A 17,310-nucleotide genomic window follows, 5' to 3' on the forward strand; every position below is an offset into this window, starting at 1 on the left:
ACATGCATGAGACTCATTTAAATGTGGACTCCCAGGTTCCTCTCCAGAGGTGTGAACTAAATAGGATCCAGGAATGTGCATTTTTAATAAGTCCTCCTGGCCTCCTAACTCGCCTACCCCAATCCAAGTTGATTCTGATACCGGTATCCTAAGGAACACATTTTGGGAAACACTGGTTTGAACTATCTGTGCTTGTGCAGTCTGCACAACTCCGAGTGCCATTCCTACTTTTTCTTCTAACCCAGGGTCAATAGGCTATGGTCTAGGGACCAAATACAGCCCACCACCTGTTTTTGTAAGTGAAGTTTTATTGAAACCCAGCCACCCTGATTGGTTTACATATTGTCTGGTGCTTTTTTTTGCCACAATGGCAGATAGAGTCGTTGGAACAGAGACCGTAGAGCTGACGAAGCCTAAAATATTTTCTCTCTGGCTCTTTACAAAAAACTTTGCTGACCCCTGCGTGTAATCCATCATTTTGTGTGGGAGCATGTCAAAGGTAGTCCAGTAAAGAAACTGGAGTATATATAATAAGAGAGTTGACTATGAGATGATGAAGGGCATATAATTGACCAGTTTAGTTTAACAAGCATTGATTTAGTCCTTACTGTATGCTAGGTACTGTACACGCCTCGGTTTTCCCACTTGGGCAGCTTAGAGTCTTCCGTGGCAAATGCATGATTACAGATGTGGTAGGGGAAGGGCAGCATTTCTCTTCGTCGTGTGCCATGGGAACGTGGCATCTAACGCAGTCTAATCCCTGAGTTCGGGAATGATGTCCCAGGAGTCTCTCACCCTCAGTAACTTGCCCAGCAGGTGCCTGTGGTAGATGAGATTCAGAAATAGGCACTCCCTTCCCCTCACTTGCTCAGGTGAGTGCAGTGTGTTGCCCCGCCCCAATCAAGTTGGCTTGGCCACGTGACTTGCTTTGGCCAATGAATGTTAGCAGCCCTGATGCAGAAGAAGTTGGTGCAGTTGAGCTTTGCTCTTTGGTGCCGTTGCCACGAGAAAGGTAAGCCTGGACTGGCCTGCTGGTCCTAGGAGGGAGGAGAAGCACTACAGATTATCCCTAGGGTGACCAACCATCCCAGTGTGCCTGGGACTGCCCCCATTTTAAAATAATTTCCATGTCCTAGGAAATTTCTCAGTCTCGGGCATACTGGAGCAGAGCCACCCCAAGCCGAGTCTAGCCTAGATTAGCTGCCCTCCAGATGACCCACAGAATCGTGAGAAATCCTAAATGATTGTTGTTTCAGGCCACTGAGTTTTGGGGTGCCTTGTTATGCAGCAGCAGTTAAGCCGTATAGCGCCTAATAAACGTTTGCTTATTTCAACTGAGATAGCTCCTGGCAGAAATTTTGAAGGTTGAGTAAAAGTTAAGCAGGTGAAAAAGATGAGAGGTGTTTTGGCAGCTGGAGGCACAAAAGGGTCAAGGGCCCAGGGGCCTAGAATATAGTGTGAGCCGGCCCGTGGAGGACAGCTCTGAGGGGAGCGCAGCTGAAAGCAGGGGGCCCCTGTCCCAGGGTATTGTGGTAGCCCAGGGGAGAGGCCCGCGGCTGTGGCTGTCTGCGTGGTCGAAGGAAGGGCAGCGTTTGGGAGTAGGAAAGACCTCGGCTCAAATCTCAACTCTGCTACCTAATGACTTGGTGGGGGGTTGTTAGGCAAGTTACTTTATCACCTTTATCCTTGGTATCTGCATCTGTAAAATATGTATGATAATACATATTTCACAGGGTTTTTGTTAGAGGGAGGAAACCAACAGGAAAGTTTGTGATTTCTTCATTCTGACTCTACACTTACCTACCAAGCTGGCAGCAGGTGATCCAGTTAGAACAGTGTAGCTGGAAGCAGGATGGGCATTACCGCTGCTGCTCACTGGTTGCAGAACTTCTCAAGTTTTCTTTCTCCCACCTTTTTTTTTTTAATGTTCGAATTTCTCATTTATTTCTCACACATTTGTCTGGTTCAGTGGAATCATTGCTGGTATCAGCAATATTTAACACATGTTTAGCATGGAATGGTAGTATATATAATAAAGGGAATAGCTGAAATGATAAAATGTCTGTTAAAAAAAAAACATATATTCAGTGTGCTCTGTAGAGCCGTAGTGAATATAGTTTTAAAGATAGAGCCAAATAGAATAAACATTTTGGAAGGTCACTTAAGGTTGACTGAAAAAATTATTTTTGTCTTAATCATGTACCAGGAAAACTTAACGAAAAAATTTTTTCCACTGCCACAGAGCAACTAAATTTACATGGTGGAACCCAGGAGGTCCCAGCCTGTCTGCATGGATTACCAGGTAGGATGTGGGCTGCTTTTCTGATTTTGGCTCGTTGTTGATTGCCCCAGGTTCTGGGTGGGATCATTGAATTCCAGAGTTTTGGTGGATGGAAGCAATGTAGATGTCCTTACAAATTAAGAAAAGCATGCTGCCTAGCAGTTAATGACCTTCTTTCTTCTCAAAGTGATGCAGTATAACTCTATGGATAATGGAAATTTATTATTAACCCTTTAATTCAGATTATATATATATATATTTTTTTTTATATAAAAATTTATTTTTATTTATTATTTTTGGCTGTGTTGGGTCTTCGTTGCTACACGCGGGGTTTCTCTAGTTGTGGCGAGCTGGGGCTACTCTTCGTTGCGGTGCGTGGGCTTCTCATTGCAGTGGTTTCTCTTGTTGCGGAGCACGGGCTCTAGGCGCGTGGGCTTCAGTAGTTGTGGCTCACGGGCTTCAGTAGTTGTGGCTCACGGGCTCTAGAGCACAGGCTCAGTAGTTGTGGCGCATGGGCTTAGTTGCTCCGTGGCATGCGGGATCTTCCCGGACCAGGGCTCGAACCCGTGTCCCCTGCATTGGCAGGCGGATTCTTAACCACTGCGCCACCAAGGAAGTCCCAGATTATATATTTTTAACAGTTTACAAATTTTACTTCTGCTTTTTGTAACTTAGTGATAAAGGAATGGAATTTAGTTATAAAGGTCAAATTATCTCTTTGACCTGGAACTTGCTAAGATCAAAAGAAAGAGGGAACACGGGAATGAGTAGACGATTCTGTTGTTCAGTCTTGTCACCAGCATTGGTTAGTGCTGGCTGTGTGTTAGGTACCGTAGGGAACACGGAGGGAAAAGGATGAGATCCCTGCCTTTGGGGAGCGTTATTGGCTAGTACTGTGCTAAGTCAAAGATGGTCCAGGGCCCTACCTGGGTGCTTTGGGAATTTGGAATTTCAGACCCTATTCCAGACTTGAATCAGACTCTGTGTTTTAATAAGATTTCCTATGATTTATGTGCAAGACAAGTTTGTGAAGAACTGGTTGAAAAAAGTAAGAAAGAATAATAATTACAAGGATCTGGAGAGGTATGAAGTACAAAGGAGATTATGATTAAAAATTTTTTTATTTGGAGTTTTATTTCAGTTTCAGAGTAGGTTCATCCTTGATCTTCAAAGTGAATGCTCAGTTTTAGGGGAGCTTCTTGGATGGGGACATTTTCTTGGTCAAGGTTGGGGCAAAGTTTGCATTCTTGGCAAGCCCCTAACAGTGCACAGTACACATCAGTGACAGTATCCATCAGTGACAGCTTCTGACCAGGGACAGGCCTTACCCCCTTGCAGCACGCCACATCCCAGGGGGTTGAGAGCAGTAATGTGCTGCCATATTGCTCCTGTATCAAGTGATCCTGTGGGAACAGTGTCACTAAGCCTTCGTGTCAGAACTGTTCAGGGGTCCTTTTCAGACATGAAGACACTGAAAGGTGGGATTTAGGCTTGTGGTGATACATAAATACAAGTGTTTGCATTTAATCTTTCCAGTTGAGGGAAACACTGTTAATTCCATCGAAAGGGACCTATTCTGACTTTCAAAGCTAGAGCTCAATGCAAAGGCAGAGCTTTTTTTTCTTTTAAGTATTGAAGCAGTGGTAGGTGAGGAGAACCCTAAAAATAGACCTCTCTCTGAATAGTTAATTGGCAATGTTTCATCTTCTCTGACTTCCTTCTTGAGTAGATCAGTTGCTTAGTTCCTCAGGGGATGGGAGGGGGATGAGGAAGGAGGGTACTGTAGGAGTTAGCTTGCTGTGGCCCTGGGGGCAATATGGGTTTTTTGTTGTTAGTGATAAATGTCTGGCTCGAACTGTTTACTTCTAGATGTTGAGATAAGCTTTCATTATGCATGTGTACAAATTACCTCATAGAAAGTTTGCATTTGAATCTACTCTTCAATTATTTACAAGAGATGACAGTTGGAAAAACTACTGCACCCTGTCCTAGAAGCTGACGGTCTCTGTGACTCATGGGGTAATCTGATAGGGTCCACACTTCACTGCTTCTACCCAGTCAGGGCTGCTTTAGAACAAGACACAGTTGAGAGTGACTCTCCTTGCTGCGGTATATGTTTTTTTCACCCTTGTCTCTGTTCATTAAGCCTTCTGTTTGTGCGCCCCATTCCAGCCAAGCCAGCAACCCAGCAACCCTACCCACTCTGACCATACAGCACTGTTCTCCATTGGTTTCTGACATCAGGGTTCTGCCTCTCCTATTCTTCCTTCCAGGTTTGAGGGAGAGGTGTAATAAGGAAGAAGAACCTTTCGTATTCTATTACAAGTTAATCGCTAAAGGGATGTTACCTATAAGCTTAAATTATACATAATGGCCAATCTCTGGGAACCCTGCTTCCCAGGTAATGAGCATTAAGCTAAAATACCTTTGTTTAGCTCACGGGAAATATCCTGACCAGGCCCACCTGTGAATGACTGCAGGGAGGAAGAAATTAACACATCCCCTCTGGAGGCTGATGGGAATCAGGAAATGTTTGACTTTACTCCCTCCCCTTTTAGTATAAAAGGAGCCTGAATTGTCACTCAGGCAAGATGATTCTTTGGGGGCACAAGCCCACCATCTTTTCTGTTTGGTTGCCGACTTCCCAAATAAAGTCGCTATCCTTTGCCCCAGCAACTTACCTCTCGATGATTGGCCTGTTGTGTGGCTAGCAGTACGAGCTTAGACTCTGTAACAGAGGGTCAGGGCAGAAAAGGTACACGTGGAAATGAAGAGTTATAATGCTCCTTTGTGGCCCTTGAGGCCAAAAAACTGATGGCACTTGAAATTAGTTCCTACTCCTGGCTGGCATTTTACACAGATGGCAAGGGCAGCAATTACATGCCTGACTGAGTTGAGAGATTTGTCTAATCCTATATCCTGTCATGTTTAACAATTTTTATTAAATCAAAAACTTCCATTTGAGCTTAACTCATCTTTAAGGATGTCGGTATATATGGAAACATGAAATATCGTGTCTTTTGGCAAGGACTTTCCAAACGTATTCAATCTATCCCTTTGACTCTTGGTGGAAATATAAATAAATCTTTCCAAATTAATGGGTATTTGACTCAGGAATTCTCAAAGAAGATGATTCTAGAACTTCCCTTAGTAATATATTCTGGTGCATCCCAGTTCTTATAGTTAACTTTTCTTTAATGTATTACTTAAATCATTCCTGAAATAATACAGAGTAATTTCTTGTCTTTTTGTCAGTAATGTTGGGTAAATTCCTCACCACCCTCAAGTGCTAAGAACTTAATATAAAAGAGGCAATAAATCATAAACCCGGTTTCGGTCCACCTGGGGGTCGTTATCTAGAGGCTGCTCCTCCAGCCATTTCAACCCCTGGGCTTCCATCTCGCAAGTGAAAGGACAAGGGTGCTGGCCAGGAGGCAACTGTAACAAAGCCCTTCCTTCCACTAAAGCTATGTATTTCACTCCGTGAGTGCTCATGACTCCCATGAAGCATATAATTTAAGCAAGATTATTTATCTGATTTCCTGTTGCCTGAAGCTCAGCAGGGGCAAAATGGTAGGAAGGGAGCAGTTATTGGCACGTATGATGACAACAGAAGTTTCACTTTGACAGCCTGACAGTGAGGGGGGAGATGGGAAAGCACTGCACAGTAAGGAGTGTGGATAAAATCTGTTCAGCATGTCTGTTTAAAAGGTCTGGGAAGAGTGTATTCTACTGTAGATTTTTTGCGAAAAAATGGTTAAATTATGATGTTTTATTACATTGAAGATTATAGTGGAATCTAATATTTGAAGAAACAGGTTATATTCTGAAAGTAGGGATTTTCCACTGTGGGGTTATTATGAAGATTAGCAATAGTATATGTGATGTGCGTGGCACAAAGTAGCCATGACCCCGATGCTGCGGGCAGGGGTAGATTTGTATGGCCCTAGGGTTGATAGTCCAGATACTTAAAGTGTGTGGTTCATCATAGTTGTTGCATAAATATAGGTTGAATGAATGTAATAGCTTTTTAAGCAGTTCACTTATGTTTTTCTAAGCTAATTGGAGTACATATCTAACACAGATAGTTAAAATACAATTATTTCCTACAAAGCTGATTTAAGTCATTATATTTTATCTTGGTCATAGGGGAACTCTGGTCCACTTGTAAAAGTAGTTAAGTTATTTGACCTTCTTTTACATAAGTGAAGATATTAATAATCAAAGCTCAGCATAACAGAAACAGAATAGCTAATAGATGGAGAATTGGTTATATGCAAACATATCCATCGGTCTTGTGAATGATGGGAAATCCATTAAGTTTCTTTGAAGTCCAGCATAAGTGCGTATTTACTTTGAGGAAGAGTCATGAGTGTAGTCCTTGAATGGACCAATTTTGCTTCTTGATTGCTTGGCAGTGAATATTCCTCTAGCCCCTCCCATCAGCTCTTTCCCAGATGTGTGTAGGAGGTACCAGAGGAAAACACACCAGTTACTAATAACATCAATTCATCTATGCTATTGTATGTGTATGTGTGCACACTCCAAGGAAGCTGGTCTGGGGACAATGTTCAAAAGCACTTCCTGAATATAAAGGACAGCATGAGGTTTATTTCAGGGCTTAGCTATTTCTAAATTAAAACTGTAACTGCAGGATGTAGACATCAGTGGGGATACCACTGTGTTCCTTGTTTGGGGTCCACAGATCCTTAAAGAATGCATACTTGGATGTCAGGGGGTCCCATGAACATCTGAAATGGTAAGCAGCATTTGGGATGTTTTGTATTTTCTGGCACGAGGGTCTTTTTTTTTTTCTAAGTTTAATTTTATATTTTGAGTTTCTCAAAGTCTTTGACTCAGAAAGAATATTGGATATTTGAACTTTGATGTTAGCCATTGATGCTATATGTAATTATATCATTTTTGCCCTTATAATAGTGATCAAATCACATACGTTCTCTGGACCTGAATTTCTCCATCAGTAAATTGAGGGGTTTAAACTACGTGATTTCTTGAGGACACTTTGAACTTTTATACTGAGTCCATGTTTTTGCTACCTGGACTGTTCTGCACCTTTGCCCTTTAGTCCTAGTACCTGTTCTCTGTCGTGGTTTCCATGGTGATATGAGCTGTCCATCCAAGGAACACTTGGCAGCTGCTCTGTGTTTTTCTTCTATAAATGTTCCAGTCCTGGTAGGCGTGTAGAGCCTTTTTCTTACAATCTCAGTGAATTGCAGTAGATGTATGATGCAAAATCCTGCTTTTTTCAGCAATTTTTTTTTTTTCCTTTATAGCTACTTTATTTATTTATTTATCCATTTTTGGCTGTGTTGGGTCTTTGGTTCATGCGAGGGCTTTCTCCAGTTGCGGCAAGTGGGGGCCACTCTTCATTGCGGTGTGGGGACCGCTCTTCATCGCGGTGCGCCGGCCTTTCACTATCGCGGCCCCTCCCGTTGCGGGGCACAGGCTCCAGACGCGCAGGCTCAGCAGCCGTGGCTCACGGGCCCAGCCGCTCCGCGGCACGTGGGATCTTCCCAGACCAGGGCTCGAACCCGTGTCCCCTGCATTAGCAGGCAGACTCCCAACCACTGCGCCACCAGGGAAGCCCCCAAAATCCTGCTTTTATAATTTTTAATCAAAGTTTATTTTCTATTGTAATTTGTTAGCTTTAATATATTTGCTATTACAGGAGAGTGAGTACAGGAGAGTGAGATGGACCCAGTCCTCTACTTGCCCTTACTCTGAATGACTTTGGGGAGAGGATACTGACCCAAGTCTCTGTGATGAGAAGTTGCAGAAGTTCTTTATACCCCTAGGACCATGGAATTATGTTGGCCTTGGGTGAAATGATGCACCCAAATGCATTCCAACATGTGGCTCTAGATATTTTGCATGCCCTGATTAAGGGTTTACAAAGGGCTAGAGCCTACAGCTAAAAGCTACTAGCATAGCTCTCAGATTATGGTTCTCTGTGATAGGATGATCATTCAAAGCCAGAGAGGAATGACCCGCAGGGGCTGCCGGTGGGGAGGCAGAAGTGGCTCATCAGCCCCCAACTCTGGCTGCTGGTGGAAGACGGGAGGCAATGACAGGTGCAAGAACAGCTGCATTTCACCTTCGCTGAAAGCTGGGAGTGACATAATAGCTGGGTCAGTTTTATTCCCTTTGGAAGTACATTTCCTTAGATGATGACATTCCTAAATCCACTTAGGAATGCTGGATGTGTATATAACTACATAATCTTTGAAAGTTCCTTCTCAAAATCCCGCTTCCAGAAGTGTGGTCTGATGATAATTAAGTTTTGGCTTTAAAAAAAAAAAGTGTCCAGAAGTGTGTATGCGTTTCTGTAGCTTTGCCGGAGTTAAGAAGTTTGAGCTGCCTCTGAAGTATTGACTGCAGGGAGGCGGGGTTTTTTGTCTCCAATGAGATGGCTTCAGTGTTGGGAAAGCCTATCGCCTTTCATAGGAGCGCTTACTCTGTAATCCAAGCAATAGCCACACAGCCCGTTTTATTGTTTGTGGAGTCCTGTGGCTCCTGAGTGCTTCACAGACAGGAAAGAGGGCAAGTGGGTGGTTTACGATTCTGTGCTGAGCTGGGGCAAGTGAGCTGAACTCTTTGATTTCTCCCAAGTCACCTGTGTGGGTGAACTTTAAACTAGGCGCCTGGGTTGATGCTGAATCTTTCTCTCCAGCCTGAGGAGTTCCTTCTGTCTGCAACAGACGGCTGGCTTTCTGCCCTTGTGGGGAAACATGCCTGGGAGAGGAGTAGGATTACAGTATGGGATGCTAGGTACACACCAAAGAGTCGGAGTGCCTTGGTCCTGTTCTTCACCAAGTCCTGACAAGCGTTCCTGAAATGAACACCCTGCTTCATTTTTAACATTATACTTTTAGTTATTTTTATTTTCATATTTTCTGGGGCCGAGGTGGGGACTGTGGATAGTCCTGATCTAGAGAGACCAGGTACCACAATGTGACTAGGGTAAAAAAAAAAAAATTTTTTTTGTTTCCTAATCTCTCATTTTTCTTTTCTTTATAACTGGGTGACATAGAAGCAATCTTTCTGCAGAATGCCCTGCCTGACTCTCAGTATTGTCTGAACAAGTAGGAAGGAGCAGTTTCATTGAAAGGACCTGGAACGATTTTTAAAAACGAGCTTTTTGTTGGCTGGACTGTCCTTTGTCTATAGTTGATTTTGATGTGAAAGAAGATGAAAAAGGAAGGCTCTTCAGGTTCCTTCAGACTCAAGTCAAACCCAGGTTCCCTCTCACGTGCTGTGAGTTGGATAAATTTCTCCTCCTTGTCCAGGCAGACAAAGAGGCTATTTCGCAGTGATGGAGAGCTCTCGGTTTGTGGGCAGCAGGTGGAAGCGGATGATGAAAACTGGACCTACAGAATCCAGCCCAGAAAAGGTGACTTGACTTTTACTTATTTAAACGTTTTTAGGAGTTTACTATCTAGAATTCTTTGTTTCTGTCACTGATTTCTGTTCACGATTTTTGGCCCCGTTAGGAGTTTTTGTGTGTTTTTGTATTGGAATTCAGGGTCACTCATTTGTTTGCATGTCTAAAATAGAAATGCTCCTTCAATTAGGTTCAACCTGAGATTGTGTCCTTCTAAGAAAGATAAAATAGCTGTTGTGTGTCCTCAGCACTGCCCCCCACCCCAATCATATCCACACGCTCATGTGACTTGTGCAAAGTTCAGTGGTAAACTACATCCTGGGAGGAATCTTCTGCTCTCTACAACAATTGAAAGTTAGGACATGGAGCCCTTTTCTGAAACAGTGCGCTGAGAAAACTTTGGGAATCGTGGGTAAACTTTTTGCATATTTCTTTAAGAAGACTGATGAATTACACGCACGCTTGAATTAAACAGGTGTTGGGGTGACATCGAGGAAATGAACACACGAAGTGCTGGCCCTTGATATCCTGGCCAGAAGGAGTTTTTGGATTTCTTTCAAGTTCCTTTTCAGACCATTGCTGGTCTCTGTTCTCAGGTTTAGCATGTTTTGTCTTCTTCAAGGTGAAGAAAAATATCAGTCCTGGTGGAAAAGAGGGAACTATTTCAGTGTTTCTTAAACACACCCCTGTTTTATATTTAGAATTTCTGAGGTCTTCCTTTTAGAATGTTTACTGGAGAGACTGAATTGTTAGGCTCTAAAATGGTTTCTCCATTCAGAGCTGTGTCACAGCCCAGTGGGGGAGCACTGTTTAAGGTTTACAAAGGAACCTCGTCCAGACATTCCGCATGCTTGTATTTTCCCTGTTTATCACATTCTTCCCGTGCCAAGAGAAGCCTCACTAAAACCTTTCAGGGACTTGTCCTCCCCCTTCTTTTGGGAAATAAAACTGCTGAAACATGAGAGAACTGAGTTAAATATGTGCTTATGGGGACAGTAATTATATTCCATGGACTGAGAATTAAACACACCCTTCTTCATGGATAATGTGGGTTAAGCCATTTGCTCTTGTCTGTTAAACTGTGGCACAAGAGGGCCTAGTTAATGCTCTTTGAAGATGTCAGTTGTTTATTATGTCAAGAAGGGGGTCCACAGTGGTCTGCTGATACTGAGCCGAAATACACAGGTTTTTAGTTCAGATGCTGTATAATTGCCAGGCGTAGAAAAGCCATTTGTGCTTTCTGGCTGGAGTTGTGTAGTTTAGTAAGTCCACGAACTTTACTTTTCTAAATCAGGAATAAGCTGCGGTTTTGGTAAATGGGTGGGTTGTAATGTTCAAAGGGTGGATACAGTAGTGCTGTGGTCGTGCGAGGGTGTAGTTTTAATTCTTTTGGCTTTTGCCAGAGGTTGCTTTTTTATGACTTGTTTTGTTTTAAATCAACCGCTGTCAAGTTTCTGTTAAAGATTGTGTACATGTGAGCACGCAGCTTTAGGATTTCCGTCATAGATGCGGCATCTAAATTAACGCTAAAGGGAAAGAGGCTGTGAATTTGCATGGATTAGTTTTAGTTGGGAAATGAAGCAAATACTGTACACTTGACTTGTGAAAAATAAAGAAGTCATTGTAAAGACCAGGGGCGATTTGTAGAGGGAGGACTTGTTTATGTAACAATACAAAAGATTGTGCCCTTTATCCCTTACAGTAATAGGGGATACAGTAGCCTCATGAAGATAAATGGTGGCATAATACAGTGTGTAAATTTATATGGTGCTTACAAATAGTTGGACATGGATAATATTATCACTTTTGACATGTGCAGTTAGGGGAAAGTCCTTAAAAAGCTGCCTATAGATCAGAATTCGTGGTCTTAGATTCTTTTTTCATATTTGACTTGCAAAAGAAAATTGGCTCCCAACTTTGACATGTTGCCTCAGGGGCATTATAACAGTTGATCTTTATTCCACATAATTCTTTCCTTTGGAGAAATACAGAGTGACATTTGTTTACGCTTACAGATCAAAAGAGGGAAAATCTTTCAGAAAAGTTATACAGGATTGGAGTTTTGTTTCTTTTTTTTTTTTTTTTTTTTGAGCATCAAATAAGCTAAATGTCTAACAAGGATTATCAGTCAGTGCTAAGAATGCCCAATGGCCATATTAGGATTTGTTTGCAAATAAATATGCATCGAAGACATATTGGTCTGATGGGGATTGTGTAGCATCTTTCTTTTATATCTGTCTGCCTAGACCACAGGCATCCAAATCCACTTTCCTTTCAGCCTGCTCCCTAACCCCCGACCTTATATTCACACTTTTTGATATACACAGGTTTCTAAAAGCCTGCTCTCCCTTCTTCTCCCATGCATACATATACTGCCATCAAGCAGTGACAGCCAGAAGTAGGGCAGTGTAGCTTAACAAGTCAGCCTGCGTCAGTGGTCCTGTCTGTGTTCTTCCCTCTACCCGCCCCACCCCCCCAAGGGATCTCTATCTGATGAGGTGTCCGGTGAGGTGGCCGGTTCTACAGGCTTTCTCCCTCCCATCCAGCAGCTGCTGCAAGGCCAGAGTGCTTGCCCTGCTCCCTGCCTACATCTCCAGGTCGCATTGCTTTGCACAATTAGACCACCGAATCCCTACTATCAGTGTAGGTAGTATGTTGAATAAGATGCACGTTCATTTTATAAAACAGTTCTTTCAAGTTTTGTTTTAGAAATTCTTTTTATAGTGAATCTCCATGCTAGATTGCTTATCAGTAACATCAGAATAAAGTGAGTGGTTACCTTTATGGATATCTATCAGTACATAGACCCATAGCTTTACAATCCAGTGTTACCGTTTATACTCGAGAAGCTAAGGATAAAATTCCTGAGCCTAAAAAGTAACTAGAAGATACGTATTTATGTGTCCAAAGCAATCACAAGTAAGGACCTGTGTGCTTTCTCTTGTTCTAGCACATGGCAAGTTTCAAAACCCTCTTGCATTGACATTTGTACTCTGGAAGGTAAAAATGAATTGAGTAACAGCAGTGACCCGTCCTTATATTCTTCGTGTGATGTGACCCACTCTAACAGCAGATGATGTTTCGACTTAATTAGCCATAAAAATCAAGGGTGTGAATCACTGTTCTTTTGAATGTTACATTTAGTGAGTCATGAGCTGTTTTACTAGATGCCTGTGTAGTCAAAAAGTATAAGTCAGTTGTAGATGAGACCATATGTTGCTTTTCACGTGGAGTTGTGAGAGTATTTAGGAGGAATTCTCATTGAGTACCACGTGTGGGATACAGAGAAATGTAGCGCACAGGCCCTGAAGTCATGGAGTTCATACTTCAGTGGAGAAGCAGATAAGGCATTTAAGGGAGAATTAAAGAGAAAATGCAGGATAATTGGGAAAAAGTGTAAAGTGAGTGGCTTAGATGAGAAGGTACTTTATCTGGAGCATTTCCATGTTTTGCATGGTCTTCTGGCTGTGCATTGATTTCAACAATATTTAATGAGCTCCTGCTTTGTTTCCAGCACTGTGGAAGGTTCTCAAGGGAAACTAATGACCAGTAGTATTTATTCTGTGCTTCCCCTATCTTGCTTACTTACTCTTCTCTTGTCAATTAAAACCAAAAGAGGAGGAATAATAATGGCGTATCCTCTCATTGAGCAGAGCGTGTTTTGTTGGAGCCCCAGTTCCGTGTTCAGCTGGGCAGAGGCATGATTGATGATCCTGGTATTGGCAGGTCAAGAGACTGGGTAATTGACATGCCAGGCTGCAATTTAAAAAATGCTTTCATTCTGTTCTTCTGGACATTGCCATATGTATTAACAGCATTACAAAATTTGAATCATTTGGATTTCCGTTCCCTCCCTTTCCAGGAATGACAAAAATGACCAGAGAATGACCTTACTAGATATCAAGGGTAATGAATAATCCATACACTAGATAATCAATTGTGTGGAGTCGGCTGTATTTAAAATAATTTCATCCCAGTGTCCTCCCTAATAAAATAGTTGCAGAAAACAGAATCCTTGTGCATAATTAGATTAGCAGTGACTTCAGATATTACAGTGGAGGAAAATGGCATGGCAGACCAAAAGCAGCAAGGTCAAGATCCTGTTTCTATGTAAATACCTGTAATTTATTTTTGATCATAAAATCCTTAACAGTATAAAATTTAAGAACATTTCCTTCATGGCATTAAAAAAACCTGAAAAATATTAGCAGATATTGTCAAAGCAGAACCCCAAATTTGATAGTAAAATTAAACAAGTAATATTTATCCTGAGGGTCACTATGTACGTTGGAAAAATAGCTCAATGGAGTTTATCTTGGTGTCTTAATAAAAAGAGAGAAGAAGAATATTCTCAGTGCAGGAATGTAATGTTTTCTTTCTTTCTACTGAAGCTGAGATTCTGTGAGAGAGACAGTGAGTGCCACTTAGTATTTTATCTGGTTCATCGAGACTGCCCTTTATTAACCTTCGATTGTTTTTTCTTTTGAAGTTGGGAATCTCTGTTGTCTCGCTGCCTTGCTTTATTGCAAAAATGATCCTGTTTGTTATTAAATTGATGAAGTTCTATTGAAATGATATTTTAACTAATACCCTTCTTTTATTTACTTGTTTTTAAAAGTTTGTGGGTTTGTTTTGAGACTTAGATACTTATTTAGATTACTGGAAGTATCGTAGAGTAATGAAGGAAGTTACGTATTGTCAGAGCTTGGGTTTGGAAGTGAGTAACCTGTGTTCTTTTTCTTTCTTTTTTAAAATTCAATTAATTAATTAATTTACAATTTAACGTATAGTTAATATAGCCTGTGTTCTTTTCCATGGAAATGTCTTTACTGGGTTTTGAAAACTTTTTGGAAATTGTTCTTTTCAAACAGTTATTTTAAAAATAATTTAAAAAGACACTGCACATTAATTAGGGTTAATTTTTATGTCTCTTACAATTCATATTTATATAATTATGTATCAATATTATAGTCATAGAAAGTGTTATATTTTCATGTAATTTCAGGGGTTTGGGGTTTATCTATCATTTTCTATCAAATTGAATGATGTGTGTGTGTGTGTTTTGTTTTTACCACAGTATTTCCTATCAAATACTTCAGGTAGCTCCAATCTTATGAGTTTTACCTCAAGGCCTGTTGTGTCTGCACCCATTTGTCCATCCTTACTGTGGTCCAGGCCCTCATCAGCTCTTCCCTGGCCTTCTGAATGGTCTTCTACTCTTGTTCTCTTCACTCTTGCCGCCTTTGAGCTATTCTTGGGTCTACACTGTAAACAGTGATCTTCCTAAACTACAAATACCGTAGTCCCCCCTTATCCACGGGTCCACTTCCTACAGTTTCAGTTACCCGTGGTCAACTGTAATCCGAAAATATTAAAGGAAAATTCCAGGAATAATTCATAAGTTTTAAATTGCATGTCATTCTGAATAGCATGATGAAAGCTACCAACATCCTGCCCTGTCCTGCCAGAGACGTGAATCATCCTTTTGCTCAGAGTATCCCGCCCGTCAGTAACTTAATAGCTGTCTCATCTCGGTTATCGGATCGACTGGTGTGGTATCGTGGTATCGTGGTATCGCAGTGCTTGTGTTCTTGTCACCCTCATTATACTTAATAACAGCCCCAAAGTGCAAGAATAATGATGTTGATAATTCAGATGAGCCAAAGAGAAGCCATAAAGTGCGCCCTTTAAGTGAAAAGGTGAACTTCTCAACGTAGGGATAGAAAAAAAAATCATATGCTGAGGTTGCTAAGATCTACAGTAAGAAGGAATCTTCTGTCTGTGAAATTATGAGGAAGGAAAAAGAAATTCGTGCGAGTTTTGCTGTTGCACCTCAAACTGTAAAAGTTACAGCCACAGTGTGTGATAAGTGCTTAGTTAAGATGGAAAAGACATTAAATTTGTACAATAAGATATTCTGAAAGAAAGAGGGAGACCATATCCACATAACTTTTATTACAGTATATTGTCATAACTGTTCTATTTTATTATTGGTTATTGCTGCTAATCTCTTATTGTGCCTAATTTATAAATTAAACTTTATCATAGGGATGTATAGGGAAAAACAGCATACGTAGGATTCGGTACTATCCTCGGTTTCAGACACGCACTGGGGGTCTTGGAACGTATCCCCCGTGGATAAAGGGGGACTACTGTCTAATGGGGTCATTCTTCTGTGGCTCCCAGTGTGCATGGAATGAAGTCCTTATCATTTAACATAGCAGGAGATCCTCCTCCATCTGACGCCTCCCTGTCCCCTCTCCCTTTTAACTCCAGAAATAGCAAACAGACCCACAGCTCTTTCACAACTCCAGAACTTTCCATCTCCCATTCCCTGAGTCAGGATGCTCCAGCCTCCTCCTCTGCCTGTTAACTTCCTGCTTTAAAACTGTGAAGTCCTCCCTGATTCCCAGAGGGTAGAGCTGATTTCTCCCTTCTCTGTGTTATTCCTGACCTCCTGCATACCTTTGTAATTGCGTCTATCACACACCGGGTTGTACTTATTTGTTTACTCGTCTGTGCCTTGAGCTAGACTGTGAATTCTTTTAGGACAGAGACCAAGTCTTCCTTATCTTTTTTATCCCCAAGGCTAAGTACCCAATAAAGGGATGCTGGCTGGGTGAACGTAACCCACCTGGGACACTGTTACTAGTGCTGTTTGCCCAGGCCCGCGTGCCGAACAGTACTCTCTGAATTTGCTTAGAGCATGGTGGGTTATAGGTAGCACTGCATGCTTACTTTGTCGATTATACTGAGGAATATAATCTTACAAGTGCTCCTGACTCTGGACTTTTCTGAGTGTAACAAAAGAGAGGGTGCAGTCTGTGGGAACATAAATTTGGTGGCAGTCTGCCGTTTCCTGTTGCTCCACGCAAACAGTGCACGTATGAAACACTTTGTACAAGCGTTTGGTCCTGGCTGGTTTGACCATGAGTAAAGTTGACTTAGTGAACGGGGATGAGGTGTGGGTTGGGCGATGCCATGCCTGATAAGGAGAGGCAGCTTATCACAATCTTTTCTTAACCGGTTTTCCTGCTTTCACTCTTGTTCTCCCTCACCCCAAGCCAGGCAGTCTTAACACAGCAGCCTCAGCAACCCCGTAAAACATCAAACATAGGTCAAGCCGTGTCACTTCACTGCTTAAAACCCTTCTCAGACAGTTTAATAACGTCTTTACAGTGTTCTTTGAGGCCCTGTGTGATGGGCCACCCTTGCCCCATTGCGTCCCCAGCTTCATCAGCTGTGCTTTCCCTTCACTCTCCACCAAGTCAGACCAGGCTCCTTGCTGCTGTGAGAACACGCCGTGCAGCTTGACCTTGCCCTCTGCTTAGAATCCCACCTGTGCACACCATTCTCTCTCTCCCTCTCTCACTTTTGCCAGGTCTTTGCTCAAAAATCATCAGGGACCTTATTTAAAATTGCCACATCTTCAGAGAGTTGGCACATGTGTGGTCTCCCCATTTCCCACGCCATCCTGTGGAACAGTGTGATTGGCTCAGTACCACTGGTCCCACCGTAAGACTAGGCTCCAAGGGAAGCATCTTGCCCTCTGCAGCTGTATTCCTTTCCCTTGGTGCTCTGCCTTGTGGACGATGGGGATATAGTCTAAGCGAGGACACCAGAGTCT

At 42.1% G+C, this 17,310-nt stretch overlaps 1 protein-coding gene across 4 annotated transcripts in view; it reads left to right on the top strand.

Moving 5' to 3' along the window:
- The window catches only part of NHSL1 (NHS like 1), a 246,699-nt gene that overhangs the window by 106,945 nt on the left and 122,444 nt on the right, over positions 1–17,310 (top strand). Inside the window, exon 1 of one of the 4 annotated variants that reach the window (XM_007190937.2) lies at positions 8,834–9,692. The exons of the other annotated variants lie outside the window; for them this stretch is intronic. Within the exon in view, the coding sequence (XP_007190999.2) occupies positions 9,491–9,692 (202 nt within the window). The 5' untranslated portion in view covers positions 8,834–9,490. Of the gene's footprint in view, positions 1–8,833; positions 9,693–17,310 lie in introns of those variants that run through there. 4 annotated transcript variants of the gene reach the window in all.

Source organism: Balaenoptera acutorostrata, chromosome 14 (genome assembly GCF_949987535.1).
Source record: "Balaenoptera acutorostrata chromosome 14, mBalAcu1.1, whole genome shotgun sequence".
Classification (NCBI taxonomy): domain Eukaryota; kingdom Metazoa; phylum Chordata; class Mammalia; order Artiodactyla; family Balaenopteridae; genus Balaenoptera; species Balaenoptera acutorostrata.